The 26,789-nt window shown below is 35.0% G+C and overlaps 1 protein-coding gene across 2 annotated transcripts in view; it reads right to left on the bottom strand.

Annotated features, from left to right (window-relative positions):
• The window catches only part of Btk (tyrosine-protein kinase Btk29A), a 131,502-nt gene that overhangs the window by 59,999 nt on the left and 44,714 nt on the right, over positions 1–26,789 (bottom strand). For both annotated transcript variants that reach the window (XM_089631560.1, XM_089631561.1), the window contains exon 4: positions 19,688–19,876. In XM_089631560.1, coding sequence (XP_089487686.1) covers positions 19,688–19,876 — 189 coding nt within the window. The remainder of the gene's footprint in view (positions 1–19,687; positions 19,877–26,789) is intronic.

The following is a 26,789-nucleotide window of genomic DNA, read 5'->3' as shown; positions in this document are numbered from 1 at the left end:
AGTTAAAATTATGAAATTTAATGTCAAGGAATATGTCAGCAGCAGATCGGTAACAAAAAAACACGACAAAAATGTAATTAATCGCCATGAAGGAAAGACGAATAGCCGTTTTTCAACCGAATAGCCAAATTCAATTAATTGTCGTAATACTTATTGACCACATTTCATTGAAAGCAATAAATTCATGTCAAAAATATTTACTTAAAGCATAACTTAATTGTCAAGTCAAAGATACGTTACATTGTAATATTATATGCATATAGATACCTACTAATTACATGGACGTAATGTGAAAATAGTGGTAGTCAAATTTAATGGTTCTAATCGTCACCGCCTATACATAACATCACGCTTAGCGCTGCTTGTTCCTCCGAAATAGAAAACTATGTAGAGACAAAGTATTATTTTTTATGCATTGAACAGACAATACCTAGAAATGTGTTACACAAGGTGTCCGCGGGTAAACTGCACCCGGTAAAAATAAGTACGAGTAATAAATGAAAGATAGGCCAATAAAAAAATGAAGAATAGAAGAAGAAGAAACACGATGCACACAAAAACAGGAAAGATCCAAAATCACGACTGTTCAGAAAAATATTATTATAAAAAATGAAGGTTATAAAAACTTCCTCGCAAAAACTAACAATACAACATGTTCTAGTCAGGTATCTTCCTTTGAAGATAGCATCACGTCAATAAAAATATCAAATTAAACATGTGATTATGTTCGGATATATTCATGATGCTTATTAACCTTAAAAGTATATACATATATACCTACGTCCAATAAACGTGACTTCCCCAATACAATTATAATAATATCTCTGTAATAAAAACGAATTAAATTTATTAAAAGCTTTGAATGATAATGTATCAAGTCCTAAATTTATATTAGAATAACTATGTAGGTTTTTTTCCGGGGATAGGTCAGACGTATAAACACTGATTAACATCGAAATTGGATAATATGCCACAAAGAGTCAAAATTTTATTCATAAATTGTTTAAAAATCGCAAAAAATAATATATTTTAATGATTATTTGAAAATTGGGTCGCCTAGAAATGTTTCAGATGCTTTAATTAAATACTGCGAGTAGAATACATCTTGGCCTTCGAAATAATCGAGTATTTTTTAGATAAGTCTTTTTATACCAATTTTCGCTTATGATTTTATTGTATAATGTGGAAAATTAAGTTATTTATAAAATGATCGGAAAAAAATTAAATATTTATACCTGAACATCCATAAAATAAAATAAAAGGCACTTTTTGGCCATGTTTTTTTCTTGCATAAATCAAAACAGGTGGATGGTGTTAAGCGGGAATTTAAACCTTATCGACATCTACGTAAGGGGTGTTATTGATAGCGGCTCGATTTAAAATATTACACGACGTAGTGCATCGCCTTAAATTATTTTGTTCGTGATGTTATTATTATTAGTAAGGCAATATTATGTATAGGCATAGCTCTAACTATAATGTACCAGTAAAATAGAATAAAGAGGAATACAATAAATCCCTTGTGGAAATTTTTCGTGATCCAAATATTTGCCCAAATAAAAGGGGCTTAAAATTCCATTATAAAATTGTGTTTAAGTAATTCAAATGGGATAGAGATCTACGATGTCAGGCGAGTTTAAGTGAAGCAGAGCGCTGGGCTATTGGGCGAAATTGAACATTTCTGTTTCCCTTAAAATTTGTACGTAAGGCACCAGTGCCAGGCTTTTCAAATACGTTCTTCTCATTGAACCGTGAAAAAATATTATACATACAATACGGCGTCTTATTATAAGATAAATGAATATTTCAAATCTCCGTAGCTCATGGTGGAAATGGCGTAGCGAGCTGACAGTAGCATAATTGATCTAGAGGGCCAACGCCGCGTGAATTTCATGACGCCAGAACTCAGAGCTGGAGAAAAAAATCAGTTTTGGAGATTAAAAAGACATGTTTAAACAACCATAGAATATGACAAAAGCAGAATAATAGCAAAATTTAAATGAGACTTTAATTATATTTTCATGGATCGGTCATGTTTTTACGTGTGTATTTTATATAGCAAGGTAAATTAATCAATTAAATAAGTCAGGAAATTGATTTCCTAGCGATCACGTAGATCCACAGCAATCAATTCCTAAATAATAAACCACGAACTATGTACATTATAAACACATGTTTAAGAAAAATTAACACAAGGGCAACATAATAGGTAATATTCTCCGAAGTAGAGGATCTTATCCGGCAGAAATATCGCCGATTCTAAATCACAAAAAAATAATTTATTGATTGTTTGCGGTTTTATAAACACGCTTGCATGAAATTTTGATATGGGTAATTTAATCATAAAAAGGTTTTTTATGTCATACCGCACAAGAGTACCAACAGCCCGAAGACAATGGGACCATCGCATCCCCAATTTGGGTTGCGTTGCGAGACTGAAGGAAGTGGAGAAGAGAAGGGTGAGAAGGAAAGAACCTGTCTGATCAGAGAATTTCAAACAATTTTAACTTTAAATGTCATATGGAAAAAATCTGTGGGTAAACGTTATAATATTTTTGTGTACGTTTGATTTCCACTTAAAATCAATAACAACTTTACAATCATCAGTCATTTTACGTAAATGATTTTAGGATTTCAGATTTTTAAATATAATTAATAAAATTCTAGATCTAATTTTTATATCTTACCATTAGGTATTGTTCGTGAATACCATTAATATATTAAAATAAAATTAGTATGATAGAATATTAAACATGCGTTTGGAAACCGTTGCATACAACGGTATATTATAAACAGATGTTTGCTCATTTACCTAAGATGACGGAACTAGAAACTAGCCTTTTGCAACAATTAATCCGTATTCAAATACTAAAATCTGCATTGGATTTGTCAACTGATCGTGACTTATGAATAAACTAATGGCATTAATGAAGCAGACCAGAATTATTACAAGTTACTACTGAAATTTAAGCTTTGTGAAAGTTTTTATCGTGGTTTAGCTGTGAAAATGGAAGTATTTGGAATACGAAGGTGAATTTTGAGCAGTGGCGGCCAGTGAATTTGTAAATAGCAATTACATTGTTTCTACACAGAGCTATACATTACATTTCTAAATATTTTCGTAGAAAGTAAGCCCTTTAGTGACACAGCGGTGCGCATTTGAAAAACATGGAAGATAATATTACGTTATTTTCAACAAAAAAATCAAGAGACTTCAAAGATTTTGTGAATCTTTAAGCCAAAGAGCACACTTTCATCTAATATTTATATTGACATTAAGTAAAATGCTTTTGATATTCGACTCCATGACTGTCGGAATACATTATCATAATTATTGTGGCGGATACGTATAAGGTACGTTGGTTGTGCATACAATACCTGTGTTGTTAGTTAACCAAAGATAGGATGGGAGGACGGATGTAAAACTTGTTGACGTAAGATTAAGATAATATTTTATAAATAACTTTTTTCAAGTGGAAAAACATTTTTAATCAAAAATGTGGAACGAAGTTTACATTATTGGAAAGAGGTGTACCGCAAGGATTCATAATTTGACCAATTTTATTTGGAAGAGATATAATCGGCTTTTGAAAACCAATTTAAGTTGTAGTAGCTCGATTGGGTTTGCACCATCAACCCACGTGCACAAATAACTTAAATAAATAAAAAAAATAATACAAAATTCCCAAATAAATGCTGGGTTAGTCGAGTTAACTGCCCAAGGAAGTGAAAATATTAATCTCTTTTAACAATATGAAAAAAATAATGCTAAATAGGCAAGGAATTATTGAGGATATAAGACATGAAAAACGTCTAAATTTTAAAGTGTTCAGTTACTTGCAAACGGATGGTATATTTTTATAAATCATAATAATAATTATTTGTTTTAGCATCCGTTAAGCCCGCGATATTAACAATATGAGTAACTTTAATCCATTTATCCTAGGGTATGTGTAACCATCTGTCGCGCCGAGAGCCAAGAGGCAGTGTCCCTATTACAAAGGCCACATCGTGCTAAAGCCATCAACGAAGAACCGAACACAGTGGAAACTCACCGTATAAGATAATGATATTACATATTAAGCAACCAAAGATGCCCCAACACTGACAACAGAAGGGATATCTCCGTCGAGGCTCGAGACAAAGCCGCCGGTAGAGTATCACAAATAAGCGGCAGTAGGTATACTATAGTGATATATTATAATGTGTAGTGACATACAAGGCCAGCGAGAGATTGATGGTAAGCCAGTCTGATGAACCAAGCGTATGACGAGCGAGCATCGTGAACAATGAACCAGCGGAGAAGAGCTCAAGTGATACATCATCTTTAACTGAATAATTTGCCTATTGAAGGACTTTAATACGTAAATCGATGGACACATTAACCCTTTAAATCTGATATTTACTTTTCTAAGTCATTTTTATTCTCCATACATGAAAAATATCGATTTATTCTTTTAGTCATAGTATTAGCTATCACGACAAAATCAGGACATCTGTGTTATTTCTAAACATAATAATATGGTAATTTTATTGTTCGAACTTTTTTTTACAATATATATATTTTTTTAAAACAAGGTAAAATCAAATGAGCAAATTGATTCATCAAAATAGTTTTAATAATTTAAACCAAATCATTTGAAAATGTGATTAATTAATTACGAAGTAAAGGCCTACGCATTTCTTAAAACCGATGGATTCAAACGGGTCATGAAAACAATAGAAATAAAAATTGTAGGTCATATTTAATTCACAGTTCATTGTCATAGGTAAATACTGTAGGAGGATAATATTATTAACAAGCTGATTTATTTACCGCGTGCACTTCGAAGTAAATATTAACAAACCTTGAAAATAATAATTTGTTTAATTTAAATTGTTCTGACATATTGAATTTATATCAACTGTGTATTTTATTGTCAATCGAAATTCGTCCAGAAGATTATTATCCGTATTCAATAAGGTAAAAAAGGATGAAAAGTTAGACGTGGAGACAAAATAGATAAACTTGTCGACCGTGAAGTAACTAACGATCAAATGCCGGATGAACAGAAATATTATAATGTAAGTTCTAGGTTCCTACCTGCCTACAGAATTATTCCGTGTGGGTGACAATCCAATAAGCCAAGCATTGTATAAGTAGTCGGCAAAATACAATACTTATTACTGAATAGGCGCTTTTATAAATGGATACTTTTTATCACCTGTCGTGTTACAGTAAATCACAATATGTTAATTACATAAAAATCGGATTCGGATGGTAAGTTTAAAAGTTGAAATCATTAAAAAAAAATCCTATTAAGGAAATTGAAGCAAGTACGAATTAATATACTTTGTAATATGTAATCATTGAAGGCAATATTACCAACTGTCAAACGAAAGATGTGAAATAGAAAAATCAGAAAAAGATTCGGTCGGATTCGGGGATAGGGTCTTACTAGCTCAGTGGTGGTGCACTTCCCCGGCAAGGTTGAGGTCCTCGGTTCAATTTCTAGATGCGTCCGAATTTTTTTCTGATTTTTCACATCTTTCGTTTAAGAGTCGTTAATATTGTCTTCAAGGATTATATATTACAATTTGAGGTTTTACTCATTAAGTTATTCTAATTTCAATACTTTTTACTGTATAAATTCGTAACTTTTTTTGTCTAAGGCAACGGTGCTTTAGATTTTTTTTAGATAATATTTCAATGTCATTTTGATGACAGAGTATTGTATTATTGAATAATTTCTGATTTTTTGTAGTATTATGTTAAATAGTCAGTCGTGTATGAAAAAAAATAATCCTTCCGACAATATATCCTTTTGTGTCAGTTTAATCGTGAGTTCAGGCGGCTGGAAGCATCTGTAACCTTTATGGGGAGAAAGCCATTGGACTGGTAACTTTAAAAAGGGGCCATTCAAGGTGAGATCATTCTACATTTGCCCTATTCTCCTGATTTAACAAAAAGTTTAATCTTTTCCGCTTTTCATCCAATAATCTTTACGGAATCTCGTTTGATACTGCTATTCAAAATAGTATTTTTTCTCAAATTTGTCTGGAAAAGAAGAAACATTTGAAAATGAAAAGTGAAGTTAAAGAGCAGCGTTCCTCTGACATGTTTGTTGGATAAGGGGCGGAAATGTCTTCACCTTAAACCACCAGATCCTTTCAGGTGTCGTTCGGAAATAATGCAAAAAATATTTCTATTGATCAGTTAAATTAATATATCTACAGACTTATATTACCATCCTCAACCCAAATTAATGATTTCTACTGTTAATGGCAGGGTCCTTTCAAACCTATTTCGTACAAATAAAAACACTGTTTAAGGGGTTTATTTAGCGAGATCGCATTGTCTGATATTATATATACATTTTGCATACATAGTTTCTGCGACACGGTGAAACTAAAATGTACGGTTTATTTTAATATCATGGTTCATGCGATAAGAATTCAGTGTGGGTGGAATACATTAAAACACAACTGAAAGTTGCACAATATATATTAACTTGCCTTCAATTTGTCGTATTGATTGGTGTAACAATGTACATATCGTCGACAGCTACACCAAAAACTAATTTATTTTTATCGTCAATAAATATCCATTTTAAGATCTGATGCATCCAATCATTCTTGCAATATGAATTATTCAGAATTCTTCAGGAAATGAGATGACTTTGAATGTCAAAGAAAAAAAATTGAATACATAATAATAAGATGAACTCTAAAAGAGTGATATATTTATTTCCATTCTATCGCAGGATTCATTCGTCGACCAGCGATAAACCAACACAGAAAATATATTCATATGATTGTATATACATACATTACGTGCAAAGTTTTAGTATTCACTTCGTTGGTAAATACTAAAATCAGAATAATTTATCAGTGTGAAAAACCGGTTTCAGTAACGAACAGATGCTTAGAACAGGTAAACAAACCAACTATAACTTCAGCTTAAAATTTAGATAAAGTTTTAAAATATTTTTCAGTTATATTGTTTAATGTCAGACTGTCAGCAGCATCGAGACTAAAATTAATTATGAAGATTTATGAACAGACCCAGACAGTTATATATCTACGATATAAATAGGTCGGTTGGGAAATCGACCGAAAATAGACAAAAAAGTTAAAAATAAACATTCACCTAGTGCAGTTTCACAGTCGGAAAATAATTAGCGAGGCTGATTGAAATTCATCTGCTACGGTAGCGAATGTTATAATCACTGTACAGAGTGGTCGGCTTGGGTTCAGTGCTTTATGACAATTTTAATGAATTTACGTCTAAACTGTGGGAGTCTAAAAGGAAGTACAAATAAGCTATTACGAGTAGGAACGTATGTAGATGAATGTGTTAATGGAAAACAAATTCTCTCCGAATGCAGAGTGTACACAGGTACGGTGTGGGGCCGTAGGTGTACTTTGCAAACAATGGATCATCAACGACAAACGTAGGTGAAACATTTATAAAGTTTTTTTTTCACGACTAGTTAAATATTACTTATGACGATGTTGTTATCGGACGAAAATAGTAAATTATTTGTCCTTCCGCTTCTGACTATTCTAAAGGTTATTTTACGGAGGTCTACAATATTTGATATAAGTTATCAATAAGCTATTAGATTATAGTATTGTCAAGGAAACACTAATAATACGGTACCTACCTTGCGGACGAGGTGTAAAGATTACCAGTTGTTTGAAAGAGGCTTCTATAAAAATATTTATAAATGTGGGACACTCCGCTAGGCAGGATGTAAAACAAATATTGAAAATAATCGAGTGTCAAAGAGGCTTCCCTATAATAATCCTGGAAGATGAGAAATGTTGGGAATCATAAAACTTAGGTGGTTAGGCGGTGTCGAAATGAATACGGCATCCTTAGGTATAAGAACCTAGAGAAAGACTGAGAAAGAAAGAGTTAAGGCGATTCCTGGAGTGGGCAAGGCATTGAATTAAAGCTCCTTACTTCCATGTGGCCAGCGATTTCCAAGGGTTGTAGAACCGATTATGATTACCGGGGATCCTAAACCCACAGAATCGTTAAGTTAATAATAATTCAGACCCTTACAGTCTTCATCGAGATCGAAGCGAAGCTACAACGGATAAGCACCTATTAACTAAAGGCAACCTAAATCTTTCGAAAACATCCTTGCGCCAACGCAAAATATCCCATCCCGTGCCAATATTGGAAATCACTTAAGGCGTCGGCAGTTATGGCAGTGTTGTAATAATAATTGTAATTTGCAATCATATTCAATCTCCCCAATTCATTATGGAGGTTAAACTATTCGCGTTGACAAATTCACATTGCGAAACAATGCGCCTGAATGATTTAAATAGAGAAAACAATAATGATTCAACTGTAGCCATGATGAAGGCGACATGCGACGGTTTGAGTCGAAGGCGACTTGCGAACAATACTTATAGTCAAAATGGTGAGATTTGTTCCTAAGAAGAAGCACAGTATATTTTAATGTATAATTTTATCGTTATTTTTCTTGTAGACAGCGAAAAAAAATAATGGTGTCAATAAGAGGAGGAACCCTTTGCTTTGCCCAGTGGACAGACATTAAAAAATAGTATAATAATATTAATGTGTAAGATTTTTGTGTAAAATTAAACTCAAGAAATTTTTTTGACGACCTCCGTGGTCGAGCGTGGTCTCAACTAGCAAGCCGAAGGTCGCGGGTTCAATTCCCGGCGTGCGCAAGTAAATTTTATTTGATTAATTTGTCTTATTTTACAATATTAAAATAATATATAATGTGCTTGCGCCATTCCAGAGTAGAGTATACTCTCAGTAACGCCCATGTGTAAGACCACCATTCGGAATTGAAACGTGGCACGAAATGGTTTAGCCATAGTTTGTAGTTTGGTGACCATATCTAAGTAGCCAGATACTCCCCCACCTTCCTGTTCCACATCTTCTTCCCTTCTCCACTACCTTCAGCCTTATAACATACCCCAATTGGGCTCCAGACGGTTGGGAGCAGTTGGGACTCTTGTGCGGTATTCAGATTTAAAAAATGTTATTTTATTGATTGTTATAAAAAATTAGCGAAGCAGTTAGTATTATTTTTCATATGTAACAATTAAAGTTTCCATTTTAGCACACTGGAATGATGTAATATTAAAACGCTGTATAAATTGAACAACTGTTGTGAGAGCAAAGTTTTAACCTTACATTAATTTCAGACTCTCGAAAGAAGGAAAAAAAAGTTTTCGTCTCAAAATGTATTATAAGTTCAAAATGGGGATTGAAGCGAGCTTTCCAACTAAGTTTAACCGATGGGATGTGAAACCCCAAAGGCAAATAGAAAACAATGATTTATATTTTACTTTCAAGACAAATGTACAATCTTGGTTCAGGACAGTACACGAGAAACAGCTAACGGGAGTGGTGTAGGGCTTGCAGATTAATGGATTTTTTTAGGAAAACTGAATGAAGGGTATAGGATTTAAATGAATATGGATGATCTTAAAGCTACTCTCAGAGCGGCCAGTTAGTCAAATAGACCTAACTAGAAAATAGTACGGTTTGCTGAAATACCATATTATTATCAATTATCAACATAAATGGTCAGTAAGACGACTAAGCGTGATGAATTTCCGAATAGAGAAATTTTCTCATTGGCGCGTGAAAATGATACCAGTAATGTCTGCTTATCAATTTATAGTACGCAAAAGAATTTACTTCTTGTAATTATATTCGTTAAAACATAAATACACGAGAAATAATAGAATCTAGAATGTACACATCATGAAATTTATTAGAAAATAGTGTTGGCAGTGATGATGTATGAGATGTTTGTGTAGTAGGCATCAATATAATTATTGTTCCTGTCCACTAGCTGTATGTCATCAGAGGTGGTCGGCGTATACATAACTAAATATTACTAAGAAGAAGATAACGGATCCAGGTTATGTTATTTGGATTGAAAAGAAAATATTAATTAGTTGGGTGGGAGGTTTGTTTAGACACAATTTTAAGTCGCAACCAAAAGAAAGTGATTCCATGACAATGTTGCGGATATTTGCATTCCGCAAAAAATATGAATGTGCGGTGAAATCGCTGGTGGCGAAACTCCGCGAGTGAATGTTCACTAATTTTACCTTTCTGCGGGAGAAGAAAGTTGCTCGCGAACGCCCAAAACGAAAAGCGGTACCCGGCGACCGAGCGGCCGTCTGGCTTGCTGGCGGCCCCGGACGTGTCCTCTCTCATGCTTTCCCCGTCGGCGTCTTCACACCTATATCATCACTACACTCACTATCCACTATCCACCATCCACCATCCAACGTGCACCGTTAGCTGTCTCCGTTACCTGTGGCGTCCTCCATGTAACCGTGCTTCTCCGTGGCCGACCAACAGCCAGCGACTGCGGGAACCCTACAACAAACACTCAACAAACACTATACCACTGCACTAGTCCTGGATACTTAGACCTCCAGTCCACATGCACAATGCGCACCGGCCTTATCCGTATTATAATATAACGCAACTAGCGTTTAGAGTTCTGATTAGGTATCGACATGGCCAATATGATCGAATGACTTTTGTAGCTCGGTTGCCAGAGGCAAGAACGGAGACACACAGGTAGTTGACACAGTTATCAAAGCTGATTTCACAACACCGGTTCTGGCGCACACAACACACCAACCACACTAGAGTTACATACGCCAGCTACATGAGCAAATAACGATTTACGCTGACATCCGCAGATAATCAATCACCAAGCACCACCAAATGAAAAAAAAATAAAAGTCACAAGGATGAGTCTCCGAGACGATTGAAGACGTTTCTTTTTAGTTATAGATGTTATTAGTATATGGTGTTATAGATCGAGAGATTTGATGGTGTTTGTTAGAGGGTGATGCGCGGTACAGGTGCGCGCGGCCGTGCACTGTGCAGTACTGAAGACCGGAGGAGGGACAGAGTGGCGGGAGACCGCCGCGCATCGCCGCTTGCCGGAGAAAGCAAGCCAGCGTAGCCACCATGTAGCCACTAGCCAGACATGCTCAACACTAACACCAGCAACGACCAACACCACAGCGTGAGGGCTTATGTCAGGTGTTCGCAGAACCTGCATTAGACGGTGTTGATGTTGATGCTGATGTTGGGGCATGGGAAGCGGATGGATTCAGTTAGGCAGACTATTGATTGATTGTGTAAACATTGGTGCGAACAGTAATAATCTGAATGTATCGGTGTGGGGTTTAAGGTTAGCATGGAAAAAGAATTACGGAAAACTCGTATTTATGCTATTATGGTAACATTTTAAATACTTTCGATAATTGACATCTACATATATTAGTTGTCTTCTCTTTTCTCCTTAATTGTTTCAAATTCACTTTATGTACTATATATACTTTTATTTTCTTTTCTTGTATGCATTTTTACTATAGTTACTATGTCTATATTCTATTATGTTTTGCTTTATCTGCTAACACCACAGCACAGGTTCTCCTAGTGAGGTATTTCCGTATAATTACTTTACACCCTAAAACAATGTTTGACATCAGTTATGTTACTTGCATTTGTCATTTGTTTACTGTAAATCGTATATGCGAATATGGAAATTAAAAAATTACAAAAATAAAATGTTATAGACAATTTGTGGAGTTTAAGGTTAGTGTGCGAATGAAATGACTGTAAATGAGACTTTTTCTTAATTTGTTTGAATCCCACAATAAGCTAACGTGTACTACCGAGGTGTTTAGGTGTGCATGGTAGAATGACGCGTGTGTTATTGTATTTTTGAATGAAATGACTGTAAATGAAAATTTTTCTTGATTTGTTCCGCGAATCCCACAATAGGCGAACGTCAGCGAACGTGCACTACAACGGTGTTTAGGTGTGCGTGGTAAAATTAAGCATGTTTTTTTGTATTTTTGAATGAAATTACTGTAATTGAGACTTTTCTTGATTTGTTTGGCGAATCCCACAATAGGCGAACGTCAGCGAACGTGTACTACCGAGGAGTTTAGGTATGCATGGTAGAATGACGCGTGTGTCATTGTATTTTTTTGTTGGTTAACCAAAGTTTTGAGTTATTTCTTTTTGTATTGGTTTGTTTGATTCGGGGTTATTTAAAAAAATAATTGAACATCTTATTTTTTTATCCTTCAATGCAAGGCCAATATCCAGTAATGACGACAGAACCGTGCTACAATCTCGTTAATCATAATTGAAATTTTAGTATTTCTCACCGCTGTTCTTGCATTTGATTAAAAAATAATTGTGAAAAAACACGTTTGTAATTATTATACATTTAAAAAAAGAAAATATTAATAATTCATCAAAGTCCGACACAAAACATGCATTTGAGAGTAGGCAAATTGATTTATGGGATGAGGTCAAAGTTTGCAAGAACTGTAAAACCGTACGTTTATATTATTATCAATCGACAAATTAATCGCTCTAACACGAAACGAATAATGAATATCATTCAATGGTAAATAGTAGATTCATCACGAGTTGAAAGGGAAATATTGAATCGTTTAAAGTTTAAAGCGAATTAGATGATATCGGAGCTGGAAAGCTCCAGGGAACGGTGGTGGCCTTAAGCTCGGTCCAGACATGTTCTTTTGTCCGTACCGTACCTCCGTTTCGTACCAGCGTCGCGATCAAGAACGCTAGTTTGGACGCCCGTTCGGTACGGTACGGTGGTACGGCATCTCGATACGGATAGAGGTACGCTCCGATCCATCGTGAGTCGGTTTTTCGGCCCGTTCAAAGGCGATACGGTACGGGTCTGCGCCAGTCTGGACGTGTTCGCGGCGTCTTACATCTTTCTCTGTTTTTGAACAATTCTAACTCCCACCAACGTCGCCTTTTTTGTTTTTTTTTCGTTATATTATTGTGAATAACAATGAAGGACGCGCAAGCAATCGTCAAATTCTCAAACACTTCCGCAGTCGACGACATGGTGGGAGGAAATGGACACGCGATGATCGCAGCGACGTTACGGAGATACGGGCTCTTGATCGCGACGCGGATACGAAACGGAGGTACGGTACGGACAAAAGATGATGCGTCCAGAGTTTTTGGATCGCGACGCTGGTACGAAACGGAGGTACGGTACGGACAAAAGAACATGTCTGGACCCAGCTTTAGGGGTAACAAGGGGGAGGGGGTTTTTAAAAGTAGTAGTGGGCGGAAAGGCCAAAAAGAAAGCGGTGAAAACTGTGCCCATTTTTTAATTACATTTTTCCACTTGACGACCCACAGATTAACCGACACACACACTAACCGTGCATCGCCGCAATCTATCAAACATTAATATCAGGGATTCTATGTACTAAATTTTACATTAAAATATAAAAAATATCGTAACAAATGTACTGTTTGTTGACTTGTGCAATATCTCCAAGTCTCAATAAACTATTTCAAAATGTATTTGGATTTTAAAAATGTTGGAAAACTCTAGTTTAAAACAACATCTACGATTAGTGAACTGCGACAATTTTCTTTTGAAAAAAACAAAATGTGAGTATTTTCAATTGTCTTTTTACACGGATGCGACATCCCCATTGAAGAGTCCTGGCGTGTCGGGTTCGCGTGAGACGTACGGCGCGGCCATTATCCGCCGGCGAGGAGACGCGACGAGATTTACAATAATATGAATCGCGCGCGCTGACCTCAATAAGGTCCGCGACCCAACGGCAACCGGCCCGCCAGCCAGCCAGCAAGCCCGCGAGCCTGTGAGACAGCCAGCCGCTTTGTCCCGGCTGTCCCGGCTCCCAACCATCCCAACTCTCTCTCTCTCTGCTGCCAGCTCGCCGCTGATATAGTGCCTGCGCTCGCCCCCGGAGATGGCGACCTGATGTCTCGCCGTCAACTTTGGGAGTGATCCATTGCAAATGATATTATGTAGATGCTGTGAACTAAGCCAAGCGGTGCATCAATAAAAGGACTGAGAATAATATTCGTCGTTCTATCACTTTCAAAGTTATCATAAGACATATGCGAAAAGATATTCTGTGTCACAAAGTATTTTAAAATCATTACAGTTATTTATTCATTAAGGTGTTGGCAAATAAAGATATGGAAGTGTCTCGAGATCGAGCATTTACAGACTTTTTACCAGATTTTACAGTTGACCCTTTAAGAAATAATAATAATCATCAAATTCCATTAAAAAATAAAAATTAATTTCCTTTTCGTTGACATGGAATATTTATATTATTGATCTATCAATGTTCCTTACGACAGCTGTAGAATGTAGAACTGTAGTCGTTTAGTAATGTCTATCAATTAAGCGATCAATCTCTCATAATATGACAACACATATATATTTAAAAAAAATCCATGATAGTAAATGTCGATATCCGGAGCATTCTGTTTAGCAATTACAGTAAACGCGGGTTAATTAGTTGTTAATTAGCAATTACTGTAAACGTAAGATAATTAGTGGTATTCATAGCTTCATGCTGGATGTACATATATAGCGGTATCTATAAAAATTGCTATTTACTGTTTTGATTGCCAACCCATATTGTATACCCGCATATTTATTGTATTTTAAAATATATCCGTTATATTATATTTTTATAATAAAATGATGTTTCAGCAAGAAATTTCCGGAAAAGGCTTCAACTTGACAGAAGACAACTTTCATTTTCACGAATCAATTTCAAGAATATTGGAAAAAATTTGAATAACCCCGAACCAGATAAAATACTGTTTCTGAGTGAACTAGCCGACTGAATGAAAACTGTAGATAAAAGAATCGAGATAAATTTAAATATCCCGAATAACGTGATGTTGTTGAACGAAAGAGCGAATAAATCCATAAAAAAATACCCATTTCAATTGAACACAAAGATTCCAAAACACGCCAAGAGGAAATTAAAAATACAAAAGAACCGCAAATAAATAATGCATATCCGAGCGGAATATTCATGATATAAAAAATGGAAGATTTGATAATCAGGTTCTCGAAAATATTCAGACTTTTGTAATACACTTTTTGAGGATATATATCATTGTTAAAATAATCAACCAAAACCTCATTGCAAGAGAATAAAATAAAAAGAGTAATATTTATTCAAGTGCTGTTTTTGAAGAAAAACCCAATTTACCAAAAGTAAAGAACGGATGTACGTTTGTTATCCGATAAGAGGCGGATGAGATCAAAATGGAAAATGAGATACAATGTGTTGCTAATTTTATTTTTCGTCGGAGAAGCCATTTGTGAATACTATTTGCAAACAGCACTGAGCCGTGATGTAACAAACGCGGCGAACATGAATAATGAAAGACATTTGGAAGAAAACTCCCGCACCCATCAAAACCTACCTATATACTATACATTCCAAGACACACTTTTTATCAATGAATAAACGAAGACGATGCCAATGAATAAAAATTATATAATATTAAAAAAAAAAACTATTTCGCACAGTGAAGACTATTCGGGGAAAAATCAAATTCGTCCGTTTTTTACTTTTTGCAGATGATATTAAACTGTTCTTAAGAATAAGATCATTAGAAGACTGTAAAAAGCTCCAGGAAGGTATAAATGCAATTATTAACTGGAGTATTGACAGCAAACTCGGTTTCAACTTCCAAAAATGCTCAGTTATGTGTTCTACGAGGTAACAAAAGATCGTATATTTTAATTACAAAATGAAAGATACATCACTGAAGCATACGGTGACTTATAAGGACTTAGGAATTGTGTATGACGCTCACTTAACATTTCACGCTCACATTGAAAAGATCTGTAAATCAGCTACAAGAATGTTAGTTTTGTCATACACAATTCAAAGGAACTGACAAACCTTGCAGTCATTAGGTTGCTTTACTTTAGCTTAGTGCGTAGCATTCTCGAGAGTGGATCTCAGGTATGGGGGCCAGAGGACACTGTCTACGTACTAATGGTCGAGAAAATACAAAAAAAAATTTTACGATACCTCTATATGAGAGAGTTTGGTTTTTACCCATGGCTGTTTCCAACAGCATTTATCTCGGGAATGCTGAATATCTGCAGCCTTAGTTCCAGACGGGACGTCGCATTATTGTTGATGGCTTACAAGCTTCTGAATGGTTTACTATCAATTCCAGACATTCTGTCAAAAATAGGACTTTATGTCCCGGATAATTTCACGAGAGGCCGCCAACACAGGCTTTTAATTCTTCCCAGGTCCAGAACTAACTTACCAATGGTGATGCCCCTGGGAAGACTCACTAGGTTAATTAACTCCCTTCCAGCTAACTTGGATATTTTCCATATGTCCTACAACGACTTTAAGCGCGAAATATTGTATTTGTTTTAACTGTATACTTACTTATGTATAATTTTTTTTCCATATTTTGTTTACCGCTTTTGCAAATGTTTTAACTGTATACTTATGTATAAAATTTTCTTCCATAATTTGTTTACCGCTTTTGCAATGTATTGGTTTTTTTACTGTTTTTGCAAATAAATAAATAAATAAATAAAATAAATTAAAAAAATTAAAAACAGTGAAAGTAAAATATGAATTTGATCGTTATTAACACCTATATGCATCAATATGAATGTGATCGTTATTAAAACCAATATGCATCAATATGAATTTGATCGTTACTAACACCCGTATGCATCAATATGAATTTGATCGTTATTAACACCTATATGCATCAATATGAATTTGATCGTTATTAACACTTTTATACTCATACCTAATTCAAATCTGAAAATACCTACAATATAAAATAGAGCAAAAAATTATCGCTCTATCCCATGTTGTAATTTGTTAATTTTAAAGGCCAATAGCAAGCCTGAAAGGCATCGCATAATTAGAAATAAAGATGAAGTTAACAACACAACTTGATGTAAACTTGCTATATAAGGTTCTAAAAACGTACGCGAAACCAGCGAAGATCGTTAATTTCTTGGCAAAAGTGTTAATAATTTGTTGCGTGACATAATTGTTTTGCTAGAAAGAAATGTAAATTTTTTTATCATTTTTTACATTAATGGATACTCATTAATATACGAGGTATATTTTTGTTTAAATATTCATATAGCACATTATATTGTGAATAATAAAATCCCTACCTAAAATATTGCTAACAGCCTCAAATTTGTGTCTGATAAATGATCTTCACACCGCTCACGGACGAACTTGCTGAAAGACAAACTTGCTCCGTGCAGACCAACATAAAGTAAGAAGCAATGCTTCTTCCGACCTTTCGACTGCGAGATAATGCAGTTTCTTTTTGATAAATGTTTTCTTTAACCAATAATTTTGGTTTCGGTGTTAATTTCAAAGTTCACACGCACCGTAAAACTTGGTCGACGCTTACAAGTGTGTGGAATAACTAGGCTCCGTGGTCGAGGGGTAAGGCTCTCGACTAGCAAGCTGGAGGTCGCGGGTCCAAATCCCGGCGTGCGCAAGTAAATTTTATTTTATTAATTTGTATTATTTCACCAATTACTGATTTTGAATAATATATGTTATATGATCAGCACGTTCCAGAGTGGAAGATACTCGCAGTATCGCACTGGTGTAAAATTACCATTCAGAATTGAAAGGTTGCTTGAAATGGTTTTGGCCTTGTTTGGTGACCAGATCTGAAAATCCAGGGACTTCCCCACCTTCCTCTTCCCCATCTCATTCCCCTTCTCACTACCGTCAGCCTCACAACATACCCCAATTGGGGACGCCAGTCTCACTAGCTCCAGACGGTTGGGGGCAGTTGGGGCTCTTGTGGGGTTTTACATAAAAAAATCTTATGTTGATAGTAATGCATAAAAATTTCTGTTCCTCAAATTTGGGCTGTCATCGCAATATGCTAACCAGTGGCGTCCAAAAAATAAACTTGACTCACTTCTTATTGGCTTCGATTTTATTTTACTACTTTTGAGAGCATCTTACTAAATATATTTCGATAAATAAATATATATATATAACTACGCTAGTTGAAACCCTGATTTTGTATTTGACCATTTTGGTCCTCTAACTAGCTTATTATTTATCAGAAATTTAATTATGATTACAATGATATTAGAGATAAGTAGTTCACAAAGATCGGCGGCCATCTTGACTGTCAGTCTAAGGTTTTGCATCCACCCTTTGCAAACTCATCCGAGAACATTCACGCCATCAATTCCATATCTCCGCCATTGTTAATACAGAAATAAAATCGGCGGAGGTGTCGAGACAAAGGCATCCGAGAAAAGCGGCCATCTGTACATTCACGCCGGGGTCTGTTTTCCCCCGGTGCCAGCGCCAAATCGAGTCGCTCCTAATTGCGTATTTAGCATTCTCCCGACGGGCAATTGGGCACGTCACAAAGGTGTGCGAGACTTATTACAATTCCTTTAAAGGGATGTCAGGGCATTAAGTGACGCTCAGGTAATTTAATAACTTCTGTCGTTAAACTGTTATGTAAGCTCTTGCCATCAAATGTTTCGGCAAAATGTGGTTTTTACTTTTAGCTTGTCAAAGATTTTTAGTTGTTTGTTTACATCTTCGTAAAAACCTGATGCACTGTGGCTATTAAGCAAATAATCAGAAAATGTTAACCTAACCTAACGCCTTAGAAAGACCCTAACAGAATGCCGACGAAAAATTATTTCACAAAGTTAGCAATCCCTGAACTATATGACAGTCAGTTCAAAATGATACAAAAGTAGAATTAAGTACATTTAACATTTTGTACGAGAACTTGACTGAACCTTAACAAAATCCACATATTTAAATATTTAGATCATTCAAATTTAAATTCATTTCATCAATTCCCTTTTCCCAACCCAAGCGACCCGAATTATTATGAGATGGCAGAGTAACATGAACATACATATATTTAATTACCTGTGCTAGTATACACGTGAAATATTTCCAATGCGAAAATATCTGAAATCATCGTAGCATAATACCTATCGGATTGTAAATAGGAACATCGTTATTAATAAAAAGGCTTCGTCATTTCTTTGAATAGGTCTTAATAGGGTTAATGACGTGATTTTTATATTTGATTCAGCGACCGGTGGTGCGGAAGTTCCTACTTCCCTCCAGTCTATGCTAGTTATTCCGCTTTATTCGATGGCAAAATACAAAGCTGGGAAAAGAAGGAAAAACGTTATTGGATCTAGAAAGTGGCCTTAAGGAAAATAAAATATAACGAGAAATCCTATTATGTTAGGTTTTACCCTTATATAAATGCATAAATAAAATATTATATAATTAGTTCAGCAGAGTTGGAAGGCGAAGAAAGCGTAATTGAGAAATAAAAGAATGAACATAAAAATAAATCAGGTACTTATTAGTAGATTTATTGAAATGAATTCAATAATAATTACTAGCAATGTTGACATTATCACGGAGAAATTTTGTTTTTATCAATAACTATCTGAAGTTCCCGGCGTTGCCCGAACTTTACATGGAGTTTTACGAAATCAGATATAGACAGTGACCTTACTCTTTGAAGGTCATGTGTACAAAATTCCTCATTCTCGGAATAAAATTTTATATAGATTTTTTTTAAATCAAATCCACGCACCCGTCCGCCAGACACAGGCATTAATAAATGTGCTATAAATTTAGCACAGCTGATAAATAACAATGGTAGGGTAAATGGTTGTTTATCATTGTGTTATAGGGTTCTACACCTCAATCCCTACTCATGGAAAATCGGATAATTGAAGTTAATTGGGAAAAGGGAAGTAGGGGAGAAGTGGAAACATGGACAGATAATGATGTTGATTGCACTCACCGGATGTGGAGTCGATGGATACCCTCGGCGTGGCGAGGTCGGCGGGCGGGACGGGCACTTGCGCCGCCCAGGCCCCGGCCGGCTCGCAGCCCAACGCGCCTCGCACGCTTGCCCTGCAGCACGCCCAGCGGCGGCCCGCCCACAGCCCGCTGTGGAAGCGCGGGCTCAGCTGGAGATTGCCCGAGCAGACTGCACTCAACAAACAAATACATTATTAACTAACTAGGGTGGCGGATAGGCCTGAAAAATCCATAGATAGCAATAGTAAAATGGATAGAAAAAAAAACCCGACACACTGGGAAAGCGTAAGGACGTTTTGTATCACAGAATTAAAAATATTCATCAATTTTCAAGTTCTGTAAAATTTTTATTCACATTCTATTATTATTTCAGTTTTGTGAAAAAAACTCGCCAAACTGATATAATAACAGAACTTGAAAATCAACTTTGAAATTTGATGAATTATTTAAATTCTGTAAAACAAGCCGTCCTAAATGTTTCATAAAAATATGTATAAGATCTCGCTTTTAATCGTCCTGGCCACGAACTGAGCGTTCTAGTCATGGCATGGAGTGGACCTGTAGTAGCCTGTTATTGCGGCGATGAATTTATTTTTAAAATAGTTATCAATTTTAAGGTTTCCTATAAATTTATTTCAGTTGTAAGACACCAGACCATACTGATAAAGATAATATTATGAGTACGATTAAAAGTCTTCCAACTTTAAACCGCAAAATTAAACCATCGGTATCAGACGATATACGACATAGTTGTAAAAGCAAATTTAAACGGAGCTTTGAAATATCCTAAAGGATTATTATGACCCGACGCCATATTTTAGTTTCTTTTCTGAAGAAAAGAAAATAGTAAAAAAACGTCAAATCCCGGTAGTAAATACAAATAGGTACACATCAATGGTCAGAGAAATCTCCCTAAATCTAGGGGCGAAAAAAAATGTTCATGGAATGGGGAAAGCAAAAATTGTTGAGAATTTCGGACGACAAAAGCATTTGTAGTCTAAATTCTCTAGTAACTCGCCCCCAGGATACGAAAAATAATATTATATTCGATTGATGTCAGATCTCTTAGGATGTAATTAAGTACATTGTTCTCCTTAAAGGTATCGTCACTGATCACCTCGCAGTAAGCACGTGCCACTCGTTACTAGGTATTGATCGTTGATGATTTGATCGTAGATAAGTGTGTTGGCCTCCAGAGGCTGACTTTGCAGCAGAAATTGATGTAAATCTCAACGGGATTTAGAATCAGAACCGGATTTACTAAAACTAAAGGGATAAAAAGGTTACAGCACAGGGCCCCAAAAATGTAGGTGTAGGCTGAAAATAAATATGCACAACTGGTAGTTTTTGAAATTAGGATGCGTCGTCCTAAAGACTAAAACAAAACGTTGCTTAAAATTGCTTTAAACGTGTTTGGTAACCAGATTTGAATAGCCAGGTACTCCCCCACTTTCCTATTCCATCTCCTTTCCTTCCCGCTACTTTCAGCCTAACAACATACCCCAATTGGGGAGGACGAAGTTTCTGTAAGGACTCTGGTGCGTTAATCACATTAAAAAAGAAGGGACATTTCTTTGATAAATCCGGCCCTGGATTCAGCAATACATTTAGATTTGAAGCCAGGGAGATGGAAATAACAAGGTTCTCCGCTAGACGCAGGTGAAGTTTTCATTGCGGAAATGCCCCAAATTAAAATACGAAATAAGCCAAAGTGCTCAAACACAAAAGTAATATATAACTGGGAAAGCTCGAGTGCTCACTGCTCAGTGCTCACTGAGAAATACAATAATAATATGGCACGGAACGAGTACACAGGAATACACGACTGCAAATAATACTGCGGGTAATTTGGAGACAAATTCAATCGTGGAACCGGTTCCCAAAGTAAGCATATTAAATGATTGATAAAATATTCGTGTGTCCGTTGTTGTGATTAGTTGATTATAGCATTATTAATAATGACAATTTAACAAACTACGTGGTACAGCGTAAGTTACTTGCACCTGCCAAAAAGACCACCATTTAGAATTGAACATTTGCTTAAAATGGCTATAGCCGACTTTGATTAGCAGGTCTGAATAGACGGGTACCTACAAGTCTATAATTTTATGAACAATGAAATGTAACGTTGACAAAAACAATAAATAATTTATAATTAAATTATTTATTGAGTAAATTAAAAGTAAAGTAAAAGCGAAGTAAATTAAAATCATGAGTTTTAGGTCTTGAAAATTTAATCGCCTAGAAATATTAAAGATGCTTTAATTAAACCCCCGCATTCCCGATTTATAGCAACTTTAACTCTTTAACTCTTTAAATTATGTTCCAAAACTTATTTTATTTATTTATTAACGCCCTTTTTCGGGGCATTTACATGTGAATATAAAGAAATATACATTATTTATCGTACATAATAAATTTACTGAATTGCTTCATTAACAACATTTTATATTTGTTTAAGGATAAATTGAAGATGTCCACTGACTTGGTAAAATTGTTTCCCTCCATTAATATTCTGGGCAAAGAGGAATACATATGGTAGTTAGTCAATTTTATTTTTTTTAATAATATATATTTTTGAAAATAATATTTATACATTTGTTAGGCCGAAACGTTAATTATATGAAATTCTATCTATAGAAAAAAATCGCAAAAGTAATCTACGAAATTTATTAAAAAAAACTTTTGTTCTGTTATTTAATAGGTTATGGGCATATAACATATAGAACTAAAGCATTTATCGAGAGATTTTTGCTCTATTTCAAACGAGTCGTGTTTTATTAAATATTATCGGTTTTTAATATTAGCTTGCTCCCTCTAACATTCGTATTTACATATCTCCCTTTCAAACCATCTTTGAACGCTTACTACCGAGGCCTTAAATACTGCTAGAACACTTCTTGGAATTTTCTTTATTCGAAAAAAATTTTATAAGCTATATTTATTAACCAGAACTGTCAGGAAATTCACAAACATCCATCACCCCAAAGATATTAGGAGAACGAGATATGCTATGTTGGCCGCCGGACCGTAGCCGGAGTACTACCTAATTAGGGTACTTTGAACGGTATCGGGACGTGTACGCACAGAAATCTGTTATATGTATTAGTGCGGATACCTTAGCGCAAGCGAAGGTGTGCAGTAGTATTGGTGAACAAAACCGGCGACACTCGGCAAAACAATTCCACTCAGTACGAACTGCGCATAGCACATCTCGTTCTTCTAATATCTTTGCATCACCCTTTCTCACGACCCTCCAAAACACTTTTCAACTTCACATTATTCGTAGGGGCCATAGTTCCATTAACAGTTGAACATCTGTGCTCTACAGCATGAAAAATAAAATTTAATTAAATGTACAGACAATAAATTCAACTTATGCGAATATTGATGAATATATAAGCACTTTAACTGTGAATGCACGAGGATTCATTTTGTAATCCGCTGGCCTGTTCTTAGCGCTTCGGGAAAATAGCCGGTCAAAATGACTAGGTTTTTTTCTCTAAAAAACACTTGATTACTATCATCACGCTTTGTGGATCTGGCGGTTCCCATAGAGTGGGCATAATTAAGAGTTCAGGATTGTTATTCATTGTTCGCAACAACAAGAGATTAAGTACCTAAGCGTACATCTGTAGAAACCTATTCCAAAAACTACCATAAATAATAATAATAGTACAACAATGGGTGTTTTTTAATAACTAGGATTTGCAGGACACTATTAAAGGAAATTAAATTACAGAAATTAGAAGAAATACCTAAATAGATTGTGAAGACGTTTAAACGGGTACAAAATTCGGAAGACGGTATTGCCAAAATTTTACACTTACGGTTCTCAATTAAGGCGAAGCTTAATGCCAAATCACTATTTTGATTGATCTTTATGACGAATTGGTGTACATTATGAATACCTAAAAATATGCTTTAGATAAATTAAAGGTTTTCCTATCGTTTCGCTTGAGTAGAATAACAAATAAAAAAAATAACTCAATAAAAAATATAAATTTAAACAACTAAAAAAATATTTTTTCAATAGAAATGTGTGAACCCATAAAGGAAACAACTTAAAAAAATACAGTATTATAGCTAAAATTATCTGTGACAGTTTCACTTGATTAACTTTTTTGCTTTCTTATAAAATTATTTACAAAATAAATAACAACCAGTTTTGTGCTTGAAATCGAACGTTTCTAGACTCCGTTTGTCATGCGATTTTAATGCCTATTACCTACAATATAAGGTATACCAAGAATTTACACATTTTTGGCTTGTAGCTTCCTCTTAAGTGTTTGGAAATTCAAATAAGTTGACGTCGTAACGCAAAAATTTGGCGATCACAAAATTGATTGGAATTGTTTCCTGAAAAGTTCAAAGCCACACAGCTATGTATGTGTCCAAAATAATCTGTGTTGTAAAATTATAAAGGAAACTGGTACATTAAGTCGGAGAGTCAATAGCCTTGTTCACACACCGCGCTCCTAGCGTTCAAGACAGTTAACAACCAACAGCAAGAAATTGCAGTCAAATTATTGTTAAAAAGGCAAATGAAATCAATAGTTCAGTTTTGAGTTTCAGTGACGGCAACCCGGGCGTTCATTTTATTTTATTCATATTAAGCAGATACTTTGTGATGACACATTATAATTTAAAATAAAAACAATAACTTAGTAAACACCACTTTTATTTTTATACTTAACACTTTCACACCTGCATTATTTTTTCCACGTATATAAAATATGTAATGCTTGATGATACCACAGAATTTTATTTTAAATTTTTTGGTATTTAATTTATTTTTGTTTTTAGAAATTATTCTATGTTAATTTGGATAAACATTGGACGTCAGAGGGTATTTTTTAAATAGTAAGGTAAAATAAACATAACACAAAAGTAATATAAATAACTGTTTCATGTAAAAAAATGCACATTTACAATGTAGTGATAATCTCTAATGTACAAAACAAATAAGATTTTAACTGAAATTCATTTAGAAATTAAGAAATAATCTAGGATAATAAATCTTTAAAAATTCGCCATACTAGTCGAAAACATGTCCGTCACTACCAGTGTTAATTTGAATGAACTTTGAAATTATTTTACAATATTCTGGCAAATGACTGTGAACAGTGAATTGAACTGATGTTATTATTATATAACACATCTTTACGCGTTAAAATATTTGTAATTCGAGTAGAAAATATTGATATCTCACCTTAAATGAAGTAATCAATGACGGCAGAAATTCGATGAAACTCACAATCAGCAGATGTCTAAATATTTATCGTTGTTGTGGCGGGAATAAGGATTTCAACCGAGTGGTAAAAATAGACGCCACAGAAAAGATTACAAGCTATAACAAAACAAAAACGTGGCTTTTCTAAATCGCTACCATTACGGGAAAAAATCACAAAGTTCGTGTTAATTAGGATTAACACTGGGGCTGAAAGGGTTAAAGCCGAACGGGTTTCGCTACAATCGTAGCTTTTCCATAAGGGCTGTATAAAAATGTATTAAGCTAAAAAAATATAAAATCTACAATCTACCAGAAACATGTGTTATCAATATATTGAGCTTATTTGACTGCTGATGACTTGGCCATTATTGTTTTTGGCTTTCCGTAACTCTAATGCCTCCAAGTTATCCAGTATGAACCCATTTGCATTCTTATAATCTGTTTCAATGAGATTGTTTGCAAATTGGAAGAAGCCGTTACTTTATTGTGATTGCGTTTATTTTATCTGATTTTTTTTTACATAGTTTTCTTTACCAACTTGGTACTTGCTCGCACTCGTCTAGGTCACGCGTCAAACGCTTCGCGGCGTCAGGACAGAGCCAATTGAACGAAATACAAATCCAATTAATAGATCACCTTCAGGTTCCGACTTCTTAGGACGAGCTTTCGACTTCTATCATACAATTATAACAACACAATATATGATAAATGTACCTGCCTACTTTTTTAAATATGAAAACATCCTTGGATGGGCTAACCCCCAGCATATAATATTGTTTTTGTACCTGTAACGAAAAAGTCCAGATCGCGTACGTTACGTAACAGAATTCATTTCAAGCTTAATGTTCCGCCAATCAATAATTTTGTACAAAAGAGATTCGCTCAAATGCGCCGGATTTCAAAAGGAAATTGAACACTGAAAAAAGTTTTGAAAGCGAGTTATACCCACAGTAATACATATATATACAGGTTATATAATATCTGGCGGTCCCAGCCTTCAATTCATCCGAGCGGAGCGAAAACAAATCTATCAGCTGACAATTCCGATCCTTGCTCCTGAAGGGGGATTCTTTGTGAAATACTTTATACTTTGGGGCCGTGGAAATCTTATCGCAAAATAGAAATTAAATATCCGCCCGTATTGTGTTCACGTACCGTCGCAATATCGATCGTCGAATTAAATTCCTACGCTTAATGGAATGGTAAGTAATGGAATGCACTTAAAAAAAGATTTTGAAGTTCTTTAAATTTACACGGTTCATTTTGTGGAAAAGTGTAATACTGCTCATAGTGATGTAACACATTTATCGCGGTGAAAGAGGTATCGATTGGTTCCAATCGAGTGCAATTTAAACCGTGCCATAATGAGATACGCCAAAAGAAAATAATTGATGTTTTGTGTTTCGCGGGATATTATAATCTCTGCACCTGGAGAAAAGTGAGTATTACAGATTTATTAAGAATCTCTTCAAATTCTTCGTAATTCGGTTAAAACCGGATTGCAGTCCATTTCCTGACAAACTTTAAGTAATTAAATTCCTAATATATCGAAATACGTGTTCATGCACCTGCAAAAATATTATGGTTTTTACGAACACGTATTCCGACAGTGTGATAATACATTCCTTTTTTACTAAAAGTTTTAACAGAAAACCTATCAATTTATTCGTTAAAGGCCTGCAATTGCGTTTTTAACCGGATCTCGAATAATTGAAACCGGTTATCACTTTACATTTATTCATGAAGTCGTGGAAAGACACGAAACGCATTGAGCATGACTAATTAGGAGACATTGTTAATTTTTTTAATTGATACATTCGAAGTATTTTTTGTACAAAATATCATATGT

The sequence above is a fragment of the Hesperophylax consimilis genome, chromosome 5 (genome assembly GCF_061612785.1).
Source record: "Hesperophylax consimilis isolate HC1 chromosome 5, BYU_Hcon_1.0, whole genome shotgun sequence".
In the NCBI taxonomy this organism is placed as follows: Eukaryota; Metazoa; Arthropoda; class Insecta; order Trichoptera; family Limnephilidae; genus Hesperophylax; species Hesperophylax consimilis.
Note: the sequence above shows the minus strand (reverse complement) of the source record. Positions and strands in the feature narration are given on the sequence as shown.